This window comes from Protopterus annectens, chromosome 3.part1 (genome assembly GCF_019279795.1).
Source record: "Protopterus annectens isolate FY-2018-M chromosome 3.part1, PAN1.0, whole genome shotgun sequence".
Lineage (NCBI taxonomy): Eukaryota > Metazoa > Chordata > Ceratodontiformes > Protopteridae > Protopterus > Protopterus annectens.
The window spans coordinates 1,031,830,444-1,031,853,641 of record NC_056732.1 but is presented as its reverse complement, the minus strand read 5'-3'; the positions used below and the strand labels follow the sequence as shown (position 1 = coordinate 1,031,853,641).

Sequence of the window (23,198 nt, the reverse complement as noted above, 5' to 3'; positions counted from 1 at the left end):
TCTCAGGACAATTATGTAGACAGATCCTCCTCCTCCTTCTCCCCTTTCATGGGCAGAGGGGAGAAATCTAATAACAGATGTCACTCGCAAAGCAGATGCGTTCTGCAAAACCAAGGAATCAGCGGTCCCTTTTCTGAGAAATCTTTTCAGCTGCCCAAACGGTTGCTTGACTGCTGCACTTTGGAGGCAGCCAGTGGATCGCTTATCTCTGTGCACAGAGTCCTGGGCATCCATCACCAAAGACGTGGATGTAGAAATTTACCAGAGGTTATTGCATTCTTTCCCTTCTTCCACTCACTCAAGAAAAATTTCCAATGTACCACACCGTCAGAGGAAGGAAGCAGCATTAAAAGTAAAAGAAAAGAAAAAAAATGCTGGTAAACATTCATCCAAGAAGTCCCACCAAACCAGCAAGGGTTGGAAATTACACTATTCTTTTTTGGTGCCAAGGAAAACTGGTGACCTCAGGCCAGTATTGGACCTAAGCCACTTTGTCACTGTGTTACGAGAGATTATTGTTCAGTCCACACTTTTTTTTGAAGGGAGATTGGATGTGCTTCATAAGTCTTCAGTATGCTTTCAAAAGGAAGGTGCCAGCTGAACTGATAACCGAAAAAAGCACCCAGTCAACAACGAAAGAGCACAAAATTGAAGGTTTAATTAGGCATATAAATCACCACAGCAATCCACAGTACACCAAACTGTTTGGTGTACTGTGGATTGCTGTGGTGATTTATATGCCTAATTAAACCTTCAATTTTGTGCTCTTTCGTTGTTGACTGGGTGCTTTTTTCGGTCTTCAGTATGCTTACTATCTCAAAAATTGACAGGCAATCCAGGAGAGATGCCTTTGCTTCTGGGTTGGAGTCAGTCATGAGTTCAGAGCCTTACCCTTTGGTCTCAACCCCCCCCCCCCCCGATGTTCAAGTATATGGCAGCGGTTGCAGCATACCTGAGATGGCTAGGATTCCAGGTGTTTCCTTAACTTGACGACTGTCTCCTCACTGCTCCTACCAGGCATCTGCTGATATGCGCCAGGGACTACCTGCTCCATTTCTTTGTCTAGACGTCGTAGTCAACTACAACTCCTCTTTCCCACTCAGACACTGGAGTTCATAAGCATTCATCTGCATACTGTTTTTGAAGTGGCATAACTCCCTCAGTCCAGACTATCCAAGTTACCATGGCAGACCACACCCCCTTTTGTCTCCAGTTACCATCAGCCAGGTTGGTCTTTCAGCTTCTTGGTTCAGTCGTGGCCTGCCATAGCTCTTCTACCTCTAGCCTGCTTCTATATGAGAGTACTACAGTGGTCTGTGATTTGACATCCCATGAGCTTGCCCATTCAAGTAACAAAGACCTGCAGACTTTGGCTTGGTAGATTCACCCACCAGATGTCTCAGGCCCACCCTTTTGTACTACCTTTGCCCAGGGTCACAGTGACTACAGACTCTCTCTAGCTTGGGTGGGGGGCATTACATGGGACAGTCCAAGGCATGTGGCCCCCTTGTAGGCCAATCTTAACATCCAATATCCTGGATATCATGAGGGCAGGCGTTTCAATACTTTCCTCAAGGGGCAATTGCCATAAAGACTTGACAACATGTCACTGGTCTGGGAAACTGCTCTTGCCCTTATCTTGGAAGGCAGAGTATGGGGCAGTAAGCGATCTCTTTGATTGCTGAGCCTGTTTTGAAGGCCTCAAACAGATTTGGAAGACCAACCACCTTTCTGCCTCAAAAGCTCAAGAATTTCTCTGAATGATTCTCTGAGACATCCTTAAGGGGGCTGGCCTGGGGACCCTTCCCCTTCATTGAAGTCCAGTATTTTAGCAGACTGAGTAGATTTATTCTGCTTCACAAGTGGTCTGCCAATACTTTGTGATGGAACAGATTTTTCATCAGTTGGACCAGCCATTCTCAGATCTTTGCCTTTGCCCACAATTTCAAATGCAGCATCTTTTTTTCCCCTAATCCTGCTGGAGTGGGTGTCCCTGAGAGATGCTCTGATTCATGATTGATCCCCCCATTTTCCTTTATGCTTACCCTTCTACTCCCCTTGCATCAAAATTGTTATAGGAGGCATGTCCATGGAAGAGCAGGATGATTCTCATTGCCCCATTCTGGCCTCACTAAGTGTGGTTCCCTTCATTTGATAGCATCTGGTATACTGTCCATGGGTTGTGGATCCCAGTCCAGATATGCTGTCTCACACATCTGGACATACCAAGCCCTCAAGTTAACTGCATGGTTTCTGCACTTGAAGTGATGGCTAGACAGTCCAGGCTTAGTTCCCAAGTTCTGAGTATCCTTGCTTCTTCCTAAAAAGATTCCACTAGGAAGATATACAGGAGCAAAGGAAAAGGTTCTCTCTTTGGGCCAATGAGACACCTAGACCCCTTTTTGGCACCCATTCCAGCAATCTTAGATTTCCTGACCTCCATCTTCCATAACTGCGGAAGTTGCTCCACAATCTGGGTACAGCTGGCTGAAATCTCCAGTTGTCACATAGATCAAAGTCACTTGTTATTTCAAAGGTACACTTTTTTATTTAAGCCACTTATTAAACCCTCCCTGGGATTTGACAGTTCTCCAGGCTTTAGCTCTGTCTCCTTTTGAACCGGCAGCAAATGCTTATTTAAAAGTTTTGCTATGGAAAACCATTTTTCTAGTTGCTTTTACATCAGCTAATCAAGTATCTGAACTCCAGGCTTTCTTGCCAGCCACCTTATTTTTCATAAAGATAGGGTTTCTCTTCATACCACTCATTGTCTTCAAAAGTAGCTTCTGAATTCACCCTTAACTGGTAAATTCATGGGCTGGTTTTCTTTCCAAATTTTTCCAATAGAGGAATATTTGCTTCATTTATTGTATATGCATATGAAAGAGATTTTGTCTCCATAGAACAAAAACTTTCAGGAAATCTAATCAAGTGTTTCCTTTTCAAGAGCTAAACTAGGACAGTGCGTCAAAGGTCACATTAACTTGGTGGTTTGCTGATTTGTATTTCTAACGTTTAGAAATAGTTTGTCCTTGCCAAGACCACCACAAGCTCATTTCACAAGGCATTATCCACTTCTGTCTTCCTATGTAGAACTTCTCTAGATGATATTTGTGCTGCTGTGTGGTCGGGTGCTCATGCCTTTATAGCTCATTACAAGCTGGACATACATTCTAGGAATGCGGCAGCATTTGGTTCTGCAGTACTCTGTCCATGAAACCATCCTAGGGTTATACTAGCTGGGGACTCTGTCCCAGTAGTTGAACAGACAAAAAAGGCCACATCAGATAAGTTGTGTACTTAGCATAATGACACATCTGTTTTGTTTTCATCTTTCCTCAACCTACCCTCCTTCCTCCCTTCCTTTGTATAAGATACTACTATGGCTTCATGATATGATCTGGAGGTATAGTCGCTTGGCTTTTTTTTTACCCTCTCCAAGCACCGATTGCGGTCATGCTTCTACAGTTGTTGACTTTTGTGAACCTGTTATCTTTCCTGTGTACAGGTGTAAAGGGGCAAACTCAATCTGAGGTGATCTGGGGCTTTGGAGAGGATTGAGTAAGGGAATAATGAGCTTGAGTTACAGAAAGTCTGAAAAGTAGGTAATGTCTGATCTGAAGTCCAGTGGTTGAGGAAGGATGAAAACAGACAACACAGATGCATCGTAATGGTAAATACATAACTTTTTTATTTTTCATTTCTGTGTTTAGTAATGTTCCTTTATATATTTCTACCCTTTCATGGATATCCAGGGTAATTATGAAGATTCATAACACTCCAGAGATTATTGTGGTGACTCCCTTTTGGCACAGGCAACATTGGTACTCCCATATGAAATTAGCCAAGGGCAGTTACCGCAAGATTCTTCACAGACAAGACATTCACATAAAACGAGTTTGATGCACATCAATTTTTAACTTCAACTAACTGCCTGGATGATTTCAGTTTTCATTTCTTTTAGGCACATCTTTCGTGAGGACTTGCAGCAGATGCTAAAGGAAGCAAGAAAACCTTCTAGGAAATCCCAACACTAGCAAATGGAAAAGATGTTCTAGTTGGTACCTTGACAATAACCAGCATTTCATTGGGGATTATGTACCATTTGTTCTTAATATGTCTTTTTCTGGCCTACAGTCTTTGTCTGGCAAGGTATATGTTGCAGCCATTTCAGCATGGTTCATCAGAATAACAAAGAAGGCATAAAAAAGGCAGTTTAAATACATCAATTGAAATTCCACCAATGAAATGTTAAATGTAATTCAAAACTTTTACACATCAATTAATTAAAGCCTGGATAGGATCACCACAAAACAGCTTCTTGCAGCATGTATTGAACAATGTAATGGTTCAATATATTTAACCAAACTTTTTTTAAAAAACACATGTACCTTATAGTTTATATTTTATCTGCTTTTTCATGTAACATAGGAACAATAGAAATTGCATCATTCAAGCCTGGGGGAACATTGCAGCTAACCTAAGTTGCCATTCTGTTTCTTTTTTTCTTTATAATATTTTTCCAGCCCCCCCCCCCCCTCCGTCATCCAATTTAATAATTTCCACTATCCCAAATAAAAACTTATCAAAGTTGGAACAAGTCTGAGAATGTTTATACAGTGCACTATTCTGCTTCCCATTTTTGATATCATTTGCATGTTCATATATTCTATATCTTGAGGGATGTTCGGTCTTGCCTACATAAAGGTAAAAACATGTGGCACAAACACTTAAATAGACCAATTTGCTAGTCTTACAATTACCCTTTTTAATCCCACACAAAAACTAAGAAATGAAAGGCACGTAAGCGGACTGGATAGAAGAAAGTGATAAAATGTATTGAGCGCTTTAGTCACAATTACTGAGACTTCTTCAGAATAAAATTAACAGTCACAATTTCTTGTTCTTATAAGAATCATAATTAACATTCATGAGATACTGAAAATGTTTAAGAATATTTAAAAATACAGACTCCCTAAAAAAAACCCTATATATGCACATAATATTGTACTTAAATCAATGTTTTAGAACTATTCATGGCAAAAACATGTAAACATATGTACAGTATTTTAAATGCAGACAAATTATACTTCAAGAATCAGTTTGACAATGAGATTGCTTGATACAATAGTTTTTGAAAATCAGTTTGAACATTAAGTATAAAAAAGTATTAAAAAGGCATTAAAAATGAAAGTCGGCCTTTAATTTTAAAAAGCTGGTTAAGGAAGCTACCTCATTTAATCCTGGACTGATTGTAGCATTTAACCTCAGTTGCCAAATGAGTTCTTTAAATTCTAGCAACAAGTCCATGGGCCCTCCTCTATCATCCAATGTCAATTGCTCCATTACTGTAAATTTAAAGTGATGACCAGGATAAGAGTAAATGTGTTTTGCAAGTGCATTATTTTGGTTTGTTTTCCTGTGTCTGTATATATGTTGATATATACGTGTTCTAAAGGTCTTCTTGGTTTTGCCTATATAAAATCTTGGGCATATCTGGCATATAGCTGCATAAACAACATTCTTGGTACCACAGTTACTTTGGTACATTCTCAGCCATCCATGACCTTCAACAAAGACCTTCTCCCCTTCCAATATATATTTACATTGAGTACATTGTACACATTTGGGCATTTTCCCAGGGTCTTGCTTGTGGTGTCTTTGTTCTTCCCTAACTAGTTTTTTAAACTAGTATCTTTTTTGTAAACAACTTTGGGTACATTTGCTAACTTGGCCTGTGTGCTTTGATCACTGGTTAAAATAAACCAGTCTTTGCAAGTAATGTCCCGAATCTGTTGGAACCAAGGGGTATAGGTGAGAATCAAACCATGACTATAACCTCCCCCCTGTCAGTTGTCGAACCACTGCTCCCAAGAGGTGCACACAATCCTGAACTATCCAAACGTAACAATGGATAAAAATGTCCTTCGATTCTCTTCATAGGTTCATAGGTTAGTACTAAGCTAACTGCCCTTGAGAGCCATTTTAAGCCTAGCCAATTATCCCTTGTGAGACTCAAACCCTGCACCTTGTGTTTGTAAGGCAAACACCTTAGCCATTAAGCCACCCTCCCAACCCAGTGACTTCATCTAAAATAGGTTTCACACAATCCTCTGGATAATCCTCTTTTTTTAGTCAGCATACCCAATAAAACATCCCTTTTCATAATGAAGCCCTCTAGATTGCTGATCATACAGGCCAATCTGACCCCCTGACCTTACACTAGAGACTGCGTTTGGTGCAGGGGGTGCCCACTCTCAAAATGGATTAGGAAGTTAGAGTATGTTGGCTTCCTGTATATGTTCGATGTAAGGTATTTTTGATAGTCTTTGCTGATCTGTATGTCTAGGTAACTAATATGATCAGTGTGCATTTCCATTGTGAATTTCAAGAATGTAGTGCTCTTGTTGAGAAGCAGTAGGAATTCAGACAACTGATCGGGACTGCTACCCTAAAAAATGAGAATGCCCTCTAGATAACGGCCATAAAACCTACACTGTGACATCTGTTGGTGTAAAAACTCTGGTCAGTTCCCACTGAGTCAAGACAATATTGGCAAAGACTGGTGCACAGGCTGCCCCCATGGCAATTCCTGATGTCCGTTTGAATATATGTCCCTAAAATATCAAAAAGCTGTTCTCTAAAACTAGTTCCATCAAAGTTCTTTAAGATCTTTAGAATGGGTAAATGTTGTGTGCTGACAAAGAAAATCATAGAACAGCTCGATACCTTCATCATGAGGTATGACATTAAATAAATCCTTAACATCGATGGTAGAGAAAATATCTGAATAATATTCATGTTTGATTTTTTTTCAAGCAATCCCATGAATCTTTAATAATATGGGTGTGCTTAGACAAGACATGTTTTAGCTAATCTAAAAACTTAGCTATAGAAATGCTTTTTGAGCCTTTTGCGTCCACTATACGTCTCGATGGAGGATGTAGGATGTCCTTGTGAATTTTTGGGATCCCAAATATAGTTGGGATCCTTGGATATTTTTGCATACAATAGTTGTAATCAACCTTAGTGATTTGATTATTTAGGAGCAAGTCCATCAGGACCATATCAATATGCCTTTATGCTATATTCAATTCATTGCGGGAAATTTCCTGATATCCATTCCCGAATAGATGTTCAAGCATGCAGTCAATGTATCTTTCTTGGTCCATGACCACTAGACGCCCCCCGGTTTCATAACCTGGATGGATTTATTATTGGAAGTACTATTCAACAAGATGGTTTCATCTCGAGTTAAATTAAGGTGGGTGGAATTGTGTACAGTTCTGGACAAGTCCCTGATCTCTTTCATACATATACCCTGAAATAATTGCATAGCAGAATGCAATGGGGGATTGAATGAACTAGCTTTTTACACAGTACAGAATAATTAGTCTCGTGGTTGATTCCATCCAGAGTTAGATTCAATTTTCTAGTAAACAACATAACATCTAGTAATGTCTTTTCTAGGTTAAATTTTTTCGAAGGTACAAAATTCAACCCTCTTTGAAATAGGTTGGCCCATTCTTTTGTAACAGTAGTGCTGCTGAGGTTGTAAATTTTAAAATCGTAATCATTTGTTATAATAACATCACTAGTTTTTTCATTATAACTGATTACATCTTTGATAACGTGGTTTACCAATTCTCTTGTCTCAGGGGCATTGACTGCAAGCTCCACAAGGCCTTGTACTAACAGCTATTGTACAAGAACTGTCTATCCTATGTTCCAGGAGCTTAGTTTGCTCCTGAACTATATACAAATTTTGTTTCTTTACCACCTTATAAACATCTTTTATTACCCTAAAAAAAGTTCCAATTGGAACTCAAGGCATTCTTGAGCTTTTTGTTAAGATGGTTATATTGTTAAACACATGCTTTCTCATACAAGACCTTGTTGGTTTCAGTCTTACATTCAGTATTAGATAGGGCCAAACCCACTCCCAACATTGGTTTGTAAACAGTACCCCTTTTTGTATATATTTAATCTATTATTTCTATAAATTCTTTGGGGTATCCCCTCTCCTGGAATAAAATACAAATTTTATCTAGTTCACTTATTACATCATCATGATGTGATGTTATATGTGCTACCCTGATAGCTTCTCCCTTCACAATACTTCTTTTTTGAGTTATAGGGTGGCTACTTTGAAAATAAATAAGAATTGCAGAACATTTCCTTTAGAAAAATCCTTTATTTAAAACCACTATTGTCATGGAAGATGTATGTATCTAGAAAATTGATACGTGAACCATCAAACTTGTATGTAAATTTTAGAAATTCTGTTGTATTAAGATATTGTACAAATTGTTCAACCTCAGTACTAGGTCCGTCCCACAAAATAAAAATATCATCCAGAAATCTGGCGTACATTCTAATTCTCTGCCAAAAGGGACATTGGAATACATGGTTGGTCTCCCATCCCAACAGTACTAAATTTGCATACAAGGGGGCACAAGCCGCCCCCATTGACACCCCTTTAATGTGCTGATAAAACTTGCCCTTAAAATTAAATATAATTATTTTCTAGGACTAGACTCATAATTTCACATATAAGTGTGAGTTGGTCATGTGCAAGATCGGAAAAACGAAAAAAGGCATCCTCAAAGCCATCCCATCTACTCTAGGAATAACAGTAAGTAAATATTTCACATCTACTGCTAGATAAATCAAATCCTCCTTCCATAATTCGTTCTTTAAATGACCCCAAAAGTCCCATGAGTCTTTCATTAGATGTTCAGTTTTCTCTGCCACACGTACCCAGAAATCAACATATACTGCTAGTGGATGCATCTTAGACCCACTTGCTGCAACTATGGGCCTATGGGGGGGGGGGTCAATTTTTTTATGAACCTTGGCTATGCCAAAGAATACAGGAATAATTTTTTATTGTACAAAACATTATGGTCCTCCACATCTATTCTCTGATTTATAATATATTCTTCTAAAAATGAATAAATACGTGAATAGGCAATGTTTATCTAATGTTTTGAGACCCACTACATATGTTGTACCATCAAATAATATTTCCTGCATCACATTAGAATAATCCATCGCCCTGTACAGTACAGTACCCCCACCTTTATCTGGGGCCATGATGCGAACTGAGTCATCCTTCCTAAGGTCCATTAACAAAGTATATTCTCTTTTGGTAAGGTTCCAAGGTATTTTTGTATCACTTAAATGAAGATCATAAATGTCTTCCATGCCTACTTTCTCATATGTATCCAATAAAGGATGTAGTGGTGGATTAACTGCACATTTTCTTTTGGGTGGACCTGCTCTGCTTTCTGTATTTTCACTTAAGGGGTTAGTTCATTAGTTGAAAAAAATATGCTGAGATTTAAGTTTATCGTATATAATTTGAGGGACAAAAGATCTTCTAAATTGCCCCTCTTTTCTGGAATGAATTTGACCCCTTTCAATAGACTGAAATATTCTTTTGAAATTACCCTATCGGAGTAACTGTAAAACCCTTGGATATAGAACAAACTAAAAGGTGCATGTGTTTTTTTTTTAAAAAAAGTTTGGTTAAATATATTGAACCATTACATTGTTTAATACATGCTGCAAGAAGCTGCTTTGTGGTGATCCTATCCAGGCTTTTTTAATTGATGTGTGAAGGTTTTGAATTGCATTTAACATTTCATTGGTGGAATTTCAATTGATATTAGTATTTAAACTGCCTTTATACCTTCTTTGTTATTCTGATGAAGTCTCTTTATTGAGACGAAAGCGCTCAATAACTGTGTTAAGACTTTTGTGGATTATAGCAGCTGCGGTGGTGATTACTTGGACTACATCTCTTTTATGTGCAGTTTTTGCTGGTCTCTGACTTTTATTGCTGATTTCAGCATGGTTGCCAATGGATTCTGTCCCTTTCTTTGCTTTAGGTAAAACTGTTTCTGAAGGGAATTTTTGTATCTTAAACGTCACAGAAAATATATGCCTCCTTTCTGGGATCTTAACTTTGTGCTAGAAAAGTTAGTTTCCCTTTGAGCCAGCTCAACAGTTTAACATTTATCACACAGAAGATTACTTATTGCTCTTACAACTGCAAGAAGAGCGAGTTTCAAGTTCTCATGATGGGTGACCTTCATCTCATCTACCATAGAGGGTGTCACTAAGAACAAATCCCTCATTTATGCCCAGATTTGTTTGAGTTTACTTTGAATTAAGCCATTAATTTTACTGTGTTTTATCCAGATTCTCAGAGCTAGGGAGAGAAGATTGTACATATTCTGGACGTACCTAGGCAGTTTGGGTACTATATTGACAGAAGAAAGTCCTTTAGAAAAACTGATGAGCTGTTTATTTTTTGATAGGACAAAGAAGGGGCAACCAGTGTTGGACCATTTGTAGGCGGCTGTCTATTACCTTTTGTTATACCCACCATGGTAAATCAGTTTCAGTAGTATCAAGGCATATTCCGTTGGAGCCTTGGCATCTACAGTGGGGTATTTGAAAGGGGTGGAGTATTGAAGCATTCTACATGCAGTAACTTGGTTCTCTGCACATTTGCAAAGCATTACAAACTGGATTCCCTTTCCAGGTCCAGCACTGGTTTTGCTGGGATCCTTCTGCAGGGGTCTCCTGTTTCCTTCTCCTAGGTTGAATAGGCTTTGGTAATTAGCCCATATAGCAAGGTTCCTGCAGCAGTGAGTGTGAAAAAAGTATAGTTGTACAAGTTGCACTTGCCATAACAATGATCAGTTTTTTCACTGCTACCATAGACACACCCAATTGCTGTCCGACTTCAGTGTGTAGTAGTTGGGATAGAATGTTTTTGGATATTTTATTTTTAGAGGTTCAGGGTGAGTAAGCTGTTTCTCTTTATGGATAAGAAAGTTCTTAAGATTTTTTAATCTGCCTGTTCATTCTAGTGAACTATCCAATCAGCAGTCAAAGTGGAGGTATGGGAGACAGAGATTTGTGAAGTTGGCCGGTGGTTGTATCCTGCCTGCAAGCCCATATAATCAAAAGGTTGCTGCATCAGTGAGGAATTTTAACATCTACTGTCAAGTGCAAAAAATGTACTGTTTTCATGGTTCTTTTCATTGTTTTGAGATATTTGTATTGCTACATGTATAAGTTTAGTTAATATTTTTGAAATGTCATTTAATGAGACTTACTCCACTGCACTGACAGTAGCTGCAGCGCTTTCACATTTACAGTGAAGTGTTACTTGAGCTTTTCACTTTAGTTTGTCTTTCCATAGTGCTTCTTGCTCACAATCCTTCATTTTAAGATGCATATGTTTTGCATTTTTTTGCTATATAAATGTTTGGAGTAATATTCCACCCACTCAAAATAGTCCAGATGCTCTTAAGGTTGCATTAGTTTTTGGTTATGCTGACTGCAAAACATGGATGGTGTACAATGATCTTAACTTAGTAAGATATTAAGGATGTTGGTGCTCTGAGAGCTTTTTGAATCCTACTACATTAGGTATGAATTGTTGACCTTGTTTTTCTAGCAAAGTACCATTGGTTTGCCCTCGTGATCTTCTTTTGAACATTAGATGAGCAAAATAAAAGTAAACTCTTAAAGCTGACTGTGATATGATTGCTCAAGATCCATTTTTGAGAACTTCTTACATGTGCACGGAAACTTGCTTTCTCACATTTTTTTCCTCTGGAATGGAAGTGGAAAAAAAACTACACATTTTCTTCATCTTGAGGAAAAGATGATGAATTCAGCTGTTAGTCTGGGCACATTTTGAAAATTCAAATTTTAGATCCATTATTTTGAGCTAGATGAAAACTTCTTTTCTTTTTATGTTAGCTGACCGAGAATTAGTTTGTGTATGGTATTTGGTTTACTGTGATATTTTGTATGGTTTTGTTTATTGCTTTTCCTAAGATGCATTTGAATCTCAATACTTTTTCTTTTTAAATGTTTGTATTAAAAGACATTGATGAAGAGGAGCTACGTCATGGCTTGGAAGCCTACTTCAAGCAGTTGGTACCACCTGAAATGCAGAGAGGGCCCACAGAAGGGCACGAGATGCCAGATCCTGAAGTACTTGGGATGTCATTAAATTTGGATCCATTTTGTCAGGTACATTTAACCTGCTTTATACAGAAGGTAGCTGTTGGGCAAGTTGCTTGAGTAATGCACTTTATTTCAATTAGTCTGTTTATGATGGTTTCTGGATAAGCAGCTTATTTGCAACCCTTCAGGCAGGCATTTTTAAAGGCACAGTTTATAGTTTCTTGCTTCTGGTTCTTGCATGAAATTGTCCCACATCTGTGCAGTATTTATGACACCTTTAATGTGCATAATTACATCATAGTTTTGAGTCTATTATTTGAGGATTTGTAAATGATTCAAAGTATTTCTGTTTGCAACCACAGCATTGTTTAATCAAAGTTGTATCTTACAGCATATTTTGCCATTGATTGAAAATCCTGACATTCACTGTTCTGGTTCATGTTTGAAAAAAGCTTCATAGTGGGATAATTATCTGTTTTATCTTCTGCAAATATTTAGCTCATGTGCCTGTGTAAGTGTTATGAATGCGTTTTGTGTGTCCTGCAGTCTCTCAGAACATATACCAGGCATTCATTTAAGGTCTATTTTCCTGTGAGGAAAATAAGATCTATTTAATTCCACTGACCAGTTCAGTACTCCCCCCATTTGCCTAGTCGTCTGCCACCAGAGTTACATTACAGTATTACAACAGTAGCAACTTTTGTGGAGGGGCTGCTGCAACGCCCAATGTAGGCTTTTGCTCCTACACTTCCCAGTGACTAAATATAATGAACAGAACAGGAATTAATTCACTGAAGTGTAGATATGATGCTGTCTTGTGAAGGATGCCTGTGTCAAGGCTGGTTTTGGAAAGAGTTGCATGACTTAGTTTTAACTCGGAGGCAGATTACTTAATGCTGCAGTGACAGAGTTCTTATGTCAACAAGCTCCAATTAATTTGGGTAAAATTAAATTCTTGTGTAAGGGAATGTTTGTCCCTACAACTCTTCATTATCAAGAGTTGCATTATAGATATTAAACAATTTTACAGGAAAGGAATGAAACACTTTTCTTCAGTTAGAACAATATAATGAAGAATCAAAGCAATTAAAATTCTAGTTGAGCAGGAAAAAAGTTGTTTACAGCTAGAGACCTTCAAAGTTACTGCTGTGTCATTTTCCTTTTCTTCTAATACATTTTGGAAACAAGTTTCTATATTTTTTAGAAACTGGTTTTATAGACGGTACATCAAGGCTTTGTGATGCTGTGTGTTTAGAATCTGTAAACACAGCTTGTTCCACAGACTCCCACACCCAAGTACAAACAACTTTACAAAGGATGAATAAATTGTTAAAACGTATAGGTTGTATCTTGGTCAGAGAGGTAAAGACTCCAGTCTGCTTCTGGTTGCTATCGGAAAGGGTAAGTTATCAAGATAAGTGAGATTTCTCCCATTTGAACAAGTTCATAAATCATAAATATAAAATCATTGGGGTGGTGGCTTGGAAGATTCTGCTTGCCATTATCAAGCAGAACTTGTATATGAAAGTTTATGGATATAAACGATGTCATCTGAACATTCCAGAGTAAACCACAATCAAAGCAGTCACAGATTTCAGATGGCTTAATGTCTCATTTTAGAGCTTTGCATGTTGGCTGCCCACAACATACAGATATTTAACTGATACATAGTGCCATTGTTTACACACTCCAGGAAGCACAACACAGGTGTTTTACTGTAGTTGGATAACTGAAAACAGAGGTAATCCAGAAAGCTCAAGTCTGGTCTGGTATCCCACCTGTGACACAAAGGGTGACGGGACCAACCGGAGTACAAAGGAAAGAATTAGTCCAGATAAAATCACTTTAGCTAGCAGATGTAGGAGACTCCCTCTGATGCTTTCCCTGTGGGAGGAATAAAGTTGCCTTGTTAGAGCAAGAACTCTTGTCCATCTTCCTACTTGACTGAATAAATTACTTGAAATTTCAACAAAACATCTTTATTCCCCCCTCAGGGAGGGCATTAGAGAGAATCTCCTAGATCTGCTAGCTAAAGTAATTTTATCTGGGCTAATCTTTTGTACTCTTCTACTTGGATAACTACATTATAGTAACAAAAACAAGAGGATTGTTGACCCGTTTACATAGGATAGACAGTAAACATTTTTTTTAGGGTAATTGTAAATGGCAGTGTTCTCGGACCATTTCAGCATCAGCAACTTATATGAACAGTGAGAGATTCAGTGATTTATTACTTTTGTCATTCTCAGTACAAACCCACTGAGAGTCCTGACAAAGTCCTTGCAACAGCAAGCCATCAAAGCAGAATGAGCTTTGGGATGCATGCCCTACAGTTATCTAGGCCGTTGTGTTAGAGAAACTTACTGGTATCGCTTAAATCTTTAGAACCAGTCCTTTGGTCCGCTGGTATTTATAATTGTTTCAGTAGAAATTAATTCTTATTGGGGGGAGAATCTGTCTATTGGTGCAACACTAATTTCTCCATCTGAAGTCTAGTGCAGGATAACTGGTCTAAACAAAGATTTTGCATGAATGTGAAGGGACTGAAAGTAATTTAAAGGGCCTTGACTACTTTTCAGGATGTTTATGATCACCTGTAGATCAAGATTGATAGTTATACAGTGATGGTATGTATAAATATGGAAGAACTCTGAGTCATAACTTACTCCCAGAGTGCCCCCCGACAGCCACTGCTGTTTGAGTTTACAAATCAAATGGGGAAACGGAAGTAGGTTGTAGGTCTTTCTTCCATATCATGTACTCTTACAACTTTGACAACTTGGAATCCCCTGATCCACCTGCTGCAGGTTTTGTGGAATGTGGGGGAAAGCAGTGCAGCCAGAAACAGAGGACATGCAGACTTCTCACAAGCGCCCCACCTCTTGCTGTGAGGAGGCAACATTACATATTGTCCCACTGTTCCGCATTAGGAACTAAATCCACTCATTTCTGCATGGTGGAGAGTATTAATTTAATTTGTGGTTCGCAGTGTATTAGTGTAGTAAGCAGGAAAGTAACATTGGCGCAATACATAGGAGGATCCACATATTTCTAAACTTGGTATAGATTTGTGGTTTTCTGAGATGGATCTGATTAAATATAACTATTAGGTCAAAATCTTTTGAGCTGTCATTCCTGATTATTCTTTTTGGAAGATGGATGGTTTGTTTCACAAGGTGTGACTTTTATACATTTTTGCATTTCCTCTGATTTAGAAGGCGATACTCCAAAACAAATAAAAAAAAAAAAAAGTGGGGGGCAGTCTAATTCTAATAGGTATCCCTTGACCAAAACAGTCACGATACTCTGCTGGTGTTCCTCATCACTGTCCTACTGTAGCTATTACCTCTCCACAAATCCTTATTGACAGTGTTGGGTACTTTGTTTGAATTTCAGAACTATGACTCAACTTGGATGATAGAATTGCTATTTGAAATCAAAATACTATTTCTAGTCATGTTTAAAAGCTGCTTAAAAGAAGTTAGGAAACCTAATGCAAAGACATTTTGCATTTAGAAGTAGAGGCTGTTTTTCCTGGACTATGCCACTCATTTGGATTTTTACATTGTACTCTTCTCTAAAGTTATCCTTTTAATTACTTGTTAAATTTGAACATGAATAAGTTAAACTGTTCTGCAGTATCTGCTTGTGTACTGACATTTGCATGTATAGCACCACAAATCTTGGTTAGGACCCTTACTAAAAGGAGTCTCGCACTTAAGACCAATAATGATATGGTTTCAAAGATGGCTGCACACTGAGTAGCAGCTTGTTTCCAGAAAACAGAAACTCAGTAGAGAGAGCTAGTAGACTTGTGTTTATGGGTAAATTTCAGTAACTGGCTACTAAGTGCACTGCCTGGATGCCCGAAATAAAGATGATCTGGAAAAAATCCGCTCCAAAAATTGAGGAAAACTCTGACTGGGGAACGTTCTGCAGCTGTCCAGCATAAAGCAATGCAACCTTCAGACATGACTTCCAGTAACCTACAGGAAGATACAAGACAACTGCATACAGACTGGTTAAACCAAACACTGATTGGGTATATCAACGCAAACAACAAAAGGCTGGAAACAATGAAAGAAGCTTTAAACAGATAATCAGATGAGGTGATAAAGCTAAAAAAAAAACAGGTCAAAATGAAGAAAAGGCTGGCTGAATGAGAAACTGCCCAGGAAGAGGTTTCAAAAAAATAGAATTAGAGGACAGAGCATGTAGGGAAAACCTGAGATTTTCAGCTATACTAGAGAAGCTAGAAAGAACAGACTGCATTAATTTTTTGAAAGCACAAATAAGCAACTAGAACTGGTATTCCACGGCAGGAGTTACTAGTTGAAAGGGCACATCATGTGTATGCATCAAACCTAGCTATAAGAAAGCAACCTATACCGTTAATAGTAAAGATGCAATCCTATCAGCAGGAGGAGATGATTCTGACAAAACTGTGGCAAAAGGACAAAATGCTAAAAGGTGGGAGACAAGTGTTTGTGGACAGTGATTGCTCACTGTACACCAGTCAGAAGAGGAGTAAATTCATTACACTGTACAGGGAATGTTGGGACACTGATGAGAGATTCAAACTGCTCTATCCAGCTGTCTTTAAAGTATTATTCCCTGGAGGGACCAAATCATTTTTTGATGTGAATGCTAAGGAGGGAGTACAAATGTTTTGTCCAATAAAAGTGAGCTGTGAAACGGGAGATTCTGCTTCTTGTTCTGATGAGAAAGACTGCAGAGAGACACTACCTGTGAACCCTTATCCAGTATTCCAGTGGAAAATGGAGAGCAGGAAAGGAGCATGAGAGTTTACTAGAATAGAGTACACTAGAAGAATAGAGTACGTTGGAAATGAAGCAGAGACAGGATTTGGATACTGGAAGAACAGTAATAAAACCAGTAATTCAATGTGGGATTACAATGCAATAATTTGTGATAGAACAAGAAAATCTGGAAATATTGGATTTTTTTCAAAATTTCATGGATTTGTGGGGGAACTCTAGTATATGCCCTACGTCATATTAATGTTCGGAAAAATGCTTTGGGGAGGGGAAGACTAGGGAGAAAGATAACCAAGTAAAGAGAAATGTTCTTAATAGTACTGTATTTGTGGTGCATGGTTTTCATTGCACGCCATTTTTAAGTATAATGGGGATTGTAAACAGGTGCAGTTTTTCTTTTTCTACCTTCCTCTCTGTCATACAGTTTTGAAAAATACAGGTAATGCAATGTGTATTAAAAAAAAAGTTAAAAAGGCATGTCAAAGTTAAAAAATAATGTGCGTTTTTCATTCTTGCATGGGGAAATGACTGTATTAAGCACATTAGATTGATTAGTTTTGAGACGGAGCAAGTAAATGAATATTATGAGGCTTTTTTCTAGCAAATGCATGTGTACTTGGTAGCAATTCTCTAGCTGGTCTTCATGTTTTCATGAAGACAATCTGATAGAAACTGGAGACAGTCTGATGGAAGGGAATTGGCTTGGAGAAAAGGGAAAAAAGAGAAATTGGCTAGGAGATAGTGTCTGAACGCAATCAGAAGTTTTCCCAGCTGGGAGGGCTTTAAAGGTGAGACAAAACCAATTAGACTTAAAGTAAAGGTTTCTGTGTGTTATTGACCAGGGGTACTAATATAAATTGGTGCTTTAGTTTTCTCTTTCTCCCTTCAGTTTTAAGAAATGTAGGCCCTGCAATGTAAAACATAAAGGGGGAGGTGGAAGAGAGGAAAGATCTAGTTGAGTGTGACAAAAGAAAAATCGGTGTGCTTTTTCCCATGCTTGCATAGGGAAATGACTGGGTTATGTCCCTAGGCATTATCTATTAAGTTTATTACAAAGCATGTAAATGAAAAAAAAAATTGAATATTATAAGGCTTTTATTTTTGGTAAACAGTGCACCCTTAGCAGTTTTTGTCTGGTTCACATGTCACTGGACAACAATTTGATAGAGAAATGGCTTGGAGAACGCTTTTACTGAAAGCATTCAAGTGTTTTCTATGCTGGGAGAGCTGTAAATATAGACAAAATCAAATGGCTCTTACTAATAGTACAGGCTGTACTTTGCGTCTTAGCATGACTAATCTTTCTTTTTGTTTAACTCTAGCCTATCTGTGTGGCTGTCAGCTTAGTTTTCTTCTTAGGAAGAAAATAAACTTCAATATTTTAAGATGTACATAGTTTTGTGTGTTTAGTTATTAGGTTTTTGGGGGTTGGGTTTTTTTCTGTTTGAGGGCTTTAAAAAAAGTTATGCAAGATATGGCATAGGCTCAAATGGATATGACAAGAAACTGTATAAAAGACTAGCCTGCCAAACAGTGTATGCATGTAACCTAAAATTAAAACTAGACATTTAACAAAAAAGCAGCTGCACATATAAGGTGGTAACTGTATAAGAGGAATTGGCTTTCTGTAATGTCTTTCAATCTGAATGGTCTTGCAGATAAATATAAAAAAGAAAAAGTAGTGAACTATATTAAAAAATGTAGAGTGCAAATAGCTATGCTATAGGAGAGACACCTGGAAAGAATCAAACATGTGAATTTGATAAAGGTTTTTAGGATATTTATTCAGTGAAATATCTGGGACAGAGAAAGAGAGGGGGTTACTTATATTAATTGCAAGAGGAACTCCAGTAGTGATTAGAAGCAGGGGGAGCAATAATGGAAGATATATAGTACTAAGGGCACTGGCAAGGGAGGAGGATTACACTGGCATGCATTTACATTCCACCTAAAGCTGCCGTAATGGAGCGTAAGAAAATTCTGGGAGAATTTGTCTTTCAGCAAGGAATTTTACTTATAGGTGGAGACTGGAATTTGGTTTGTAACAGTGAAGATGTTTCTGGGGGGGCCTAGAAGGGAAAATATAACAACGGAGGGTAGATTTTTGAAGAATTTTATGAAAATGTTTGGCATGGAAGATTTGAATTCAGTACTAAGAGTTCAGAATGAATTTACATGTTCTCCAAGATACCAAATTTGGGCTAGGCCAAATAGAATTTATATCTCACAGGAACATGTGCATTTAATTGAAGGTCTTAAAATGCACCCAATAACTCTTTCAGATCATGTTCCAGTAATAGCTAAAACATGTAAGGTAATGAAATAAAAATGTGACACTGGCGCTTTCCCACCTATCGTCTGGAGAGAGCAAGTTAATGAATGTGTTTTGGATTAATTCAGGAGCTACTAGAGAAGGTAGAAATTTTTTTGAAAATATAGCTAGGATTGAATTAAAGTGGAGTTTAAAACTAGGGTGGAAATGAAGGAAAGGGAGATGTGGTTAAGAAGTAACAAAAATTTAGAGGGACTGACAAATGTTAAAGTATTGCAAAATAGGGGATTCTCTCAGAACAAGAAAAGGAGTAACTGCAGAATGCTGATAAGAAAATAAGGTCTTACCTCAATTTAATATGGACAAATTTAGAACAATTGCGGTTCAACTGTTTTTGATCATTCTAGAGTACAAAAACTGTTAGCACAGCGACTCCGGTAACAAAGTGGAAAGGGCCGTCACCAAGCTTAGGGAGCCTACAACAAGGAAGATAACAAGATCCTACAAGTATTAGAAATATTTTGAAAATTTATGAAAATGTTATAAAAGTTTGTATAAAGCAGAGAAATATGAAGATCAAGAAAAGATGCAAATGGCAATGTTTATGGAAGAATGAAATATGCCAAGGCTAGAGGTAGATAAGGCTCAGTTACTAACAGGATAGGGAAGATATGAGATACAAAGTGCTATATATAACTAATCTACAGGAAAGTCCCCAGGAATAGACTGTATTCCTGTGTGAGTTTGGAAGCTAGGAGGAAAAAACTGAACAATCTGGATGTTTTGTTTAACGGTATTTTAAGAGAAGTTTCAGCATCTTGGAAGAAGGCAGTGATAATGGTAATACCTAAAGAGGGTAACAATGCATCAGATCCAACTTCATACAGGTGCATTTCAATACTAAACCATGATTATAAAGTGTTTCTCTATAATGGTTAAAAGAATGGAAAAAGTGATAACACACAATTGATAGATATGGATCATTGTGGTTTTGTGGAGGGGAGGCAAACATTTTATCAATATTAACAGAACATTGACGATCCAGAAGGAAGCAGAATGTAAGAAAATACCACTGTTATTGGTGGGTCTTGATTCAGAGATAGCATTTGACAATAGACTTGGACTTCATGACCTGGGCAATGGAAGTATTTGCTTTCTCTGATACAATTATAAAGTTGATTGAGTATATATGAGGGATTGGAAGTGAAAATTGGTGTGTAGGGTTCTCTGATCACTTCTGCTTGCGTAGAGGAACCAGGCAGGATTGTCCATTTCCCCTTTGTTTGAATTATATTTAGAACAATTGACAAAGAAAATAAGGGACTCAAAAATGCAAGGATATAATTAGTATGGTAGTCAGGAAAAGCTGTTTCTATTTGCAGATGATATTTTGTACATGACAAAACCAGAAGGGGGCATTAGTGTTGTGGAACATTTTAAGACCGTTTCAAATCTTCTCTGGATACAAAATTTAATGAAGCTAGAGCAAAGGCAATAGTGGTAAATTATGTACCCATGCACTAATTGGTCCAGCAATGTCCATTTTTATGGGGACATGATAAAATGAAGTGTTTAAGAATATGGATTAGAAGTGACTCTATTGTGGCAGCTTAGGATATGTGGGAAGAGACTAAACCAAAGATGATACAAAAATTGAGAAACCGGAAGCTTTGTTGTATGGGTATGGATACTAACGATACAAGCAATTGAAATGTTTAGTCCCTTTAGTCTTGTATACAGGTCAGGCATATTTTTTTTGTCAACCAGAGGAGAAGCTATGGATAGCAAATAAAAGAAGTTGAAGGATTTTATCTAGTAAGGGAAGACTGCAAGGTTCAAGTGGGATAAGCTGATTCTTGCCTTTTTTAGGCAAAGTTCAAAGGACAAAACCACCACCGTAACAGGTACAAACTTGCAAAATCTGAAGGTAATGCTACTCAGTGCTAGAAGTCTAAACCTCAAAATGCACTTTCTCGAGGCACTCCTAAAAATGGAGAACATGGATATCTGTGCAGTAACAGAGACCTGGTTCAAGGCTCCAGAGAGCACCCCTGCAATACCAGGCTACAACTCTTACCACAGTTTTCGGCCACCAAACCAGGACCGAAACACTAAAGGTGGAGGAGTGTCCATATTCACACCACCAGGCTAATTGCCCAACAAAATGTTTGAAATTCTCCAGGTGCAACTAACACTAGGTAAGACTGCAATCCAAGTTGTAGCTTGCTACAGATCCCCCGCCATGCCCCCAAGATTCTCACTACACCTTTCTAAACATACTGGAAAATATTTTAATGCAACCAAACACCCTAATACTGGGTGATTTCAACAACCCTGCCATTAACTGGGAAAACCACTCTTGTACCAACACCTTTGTCCAAAGGTTCTTGGAATTCATAAATTCCAATGCCCTGGATCAACTAATCCATAGTCCCACCAGGGGCTCCAATATCCTAGACCTGGTCATTACCAACATGGGAAATCGATGCTCCGCACCTATGGTCACCCCCTCATTGGTCAGGTCTGACCATAATCTAATCACCCTCGTCCTCTACATCCCACCTCCACCCCCCAGTAAGGAAACCTCTGTTTAAAAAAAAAAAAAAAAAAAAAAAAAAAAAATGCTTCTCCAAAGCCAACTTTATGCTACTCAAGTCAGAAGTGACAAACTTCATGACACCCATGCAGACGGGAACAAAGTTCGACTGCTGAATCCTTCACTAAGGCACTGTACGAGCACATCCACTCGTGCAGGAATCGTGCCATCCCCAATAGAACCAAGATGATCTCCTCCAAAAAAAGAAAGCCAATCTGGTGGTCCCTTGCCATAAATAAACTTTACAGCAAAAGGAAGAAACTGTTACAGAAAAGAGGAAAATCCCAGGATGCAGAAAACTCCCTTACCAGCCTCAGTAAGAAGCTGAGATCCCTCATAAAATCCTCCAAAGCTAGTTACAAAAATAAAATTGCCAAAGATTCCAAAGACTACCACAAGGCATTCTGTATATAGCTATGTCAAGAATCTAAATGGCAGTGCTCAGATATGCTCTGAGCTACAACAGAATGGCATTAAATATACTGATCCCAAGGATATTGCCAATATCCTGGCAGATGGATTCAGTGCAAACTTCACCCCCTAAAGGGCCCATCTCAATACCGAAAGATTGCCAAATTCTGGTAATGGCCACACAGGTAAATACACTTTCCAAAGCTAAGAATACAGCATCCATGGGACCAGAAGACATCCCAGGCTGTGTGCTACATGAACTACAAAATGAACTGGCACCTCACCTAGATGTCATGTTTAATCATAGCCTCAACTCAGGCTTCATGCCTACTGAGTGGCGCACAGCTACAGTTATCCTACTCCACAAGGGGTGATCCACTTTCGATCTCGGGAACTACTGCCCCATCAGTCTGAGCCTGATCTGCAAGGCCATGGAACATATGGAAGTTATAAACTGACATTGGCAACCTTCAAACACTGGACCCCATGCAGTTTGGATTCGTGAACGGCCGATCTGGTCTCCTGAGCCTGATTGACTTCGAATCAGTCTCCAGAGCCATGGACAAGGGTAAGGTGGTCCACACAGCCTATCTGGACCTCACCAAGGCCTTCGACACCATCCCCCACTCTGGAATCCTAGATAAACTTACTAAGCTGGACATTAATCCCTACGTCACTCGATGGGTTGCCAACTGGCTTACTGACAGAACCCACACTATAAAAGTAGCAGACTCCAAATCCAGCTCCAGAGAAGTGGAGTACCTCTGGGTTCAGTCCTGGAACCACTCTTGTTTGGCATCTACTTCTCTGAAGTACAGGCCAACACTAAGGGACTCTGGCTAACAAAGTTCACAGATGGCTGCAAACTGGGAGCCATTGTTGAATCCCCAAATGATGTGGATATTCTGCAAAAGGGCCTTACAGAAACAGCTGCTTGGTGACAGAGCCATGGTCTCAAGCTCAATGCCAGGAAATGTATAGTATCCCCTTTGGGAAAAACATGTACTCGTGAATTACCACATAGGTGGCAGTACACTAAACACCGAAAGTGTGATAAGAGACTTGGGAACACAGGTGGACAGTGGTCTCACCTTCAATAACCACATCGCCACATCAGTCAGGAAATCCTATGTGGCACACCTCATCA

At 38.6% G+C, this 23,198-nt stretch overlaps 1 protein-coding gene across 1 annotated transcript in view; it reads left to right on the top strand.

The window, feature by feature from the left end:
- The window catches only part of LOC122797745 (centrosomal protein of 192 kDa-like), a 1,194,871-nt gene that overhangs the window by 36,139 nt on the left and 1,135,534 nt on the right, over positions 1-23,198 (top strand). Inside the window, exon 3 of the mRNA XM_044066270.1 lies at positions 11,912-12,060. Coding sequence (XP_043922205.1) covers positions 11,912-12,060 — 149 coding nt within the window. The remainder of the gene's footprint in view (positions 1-11,911; positions 12,061-23,198) is intronic.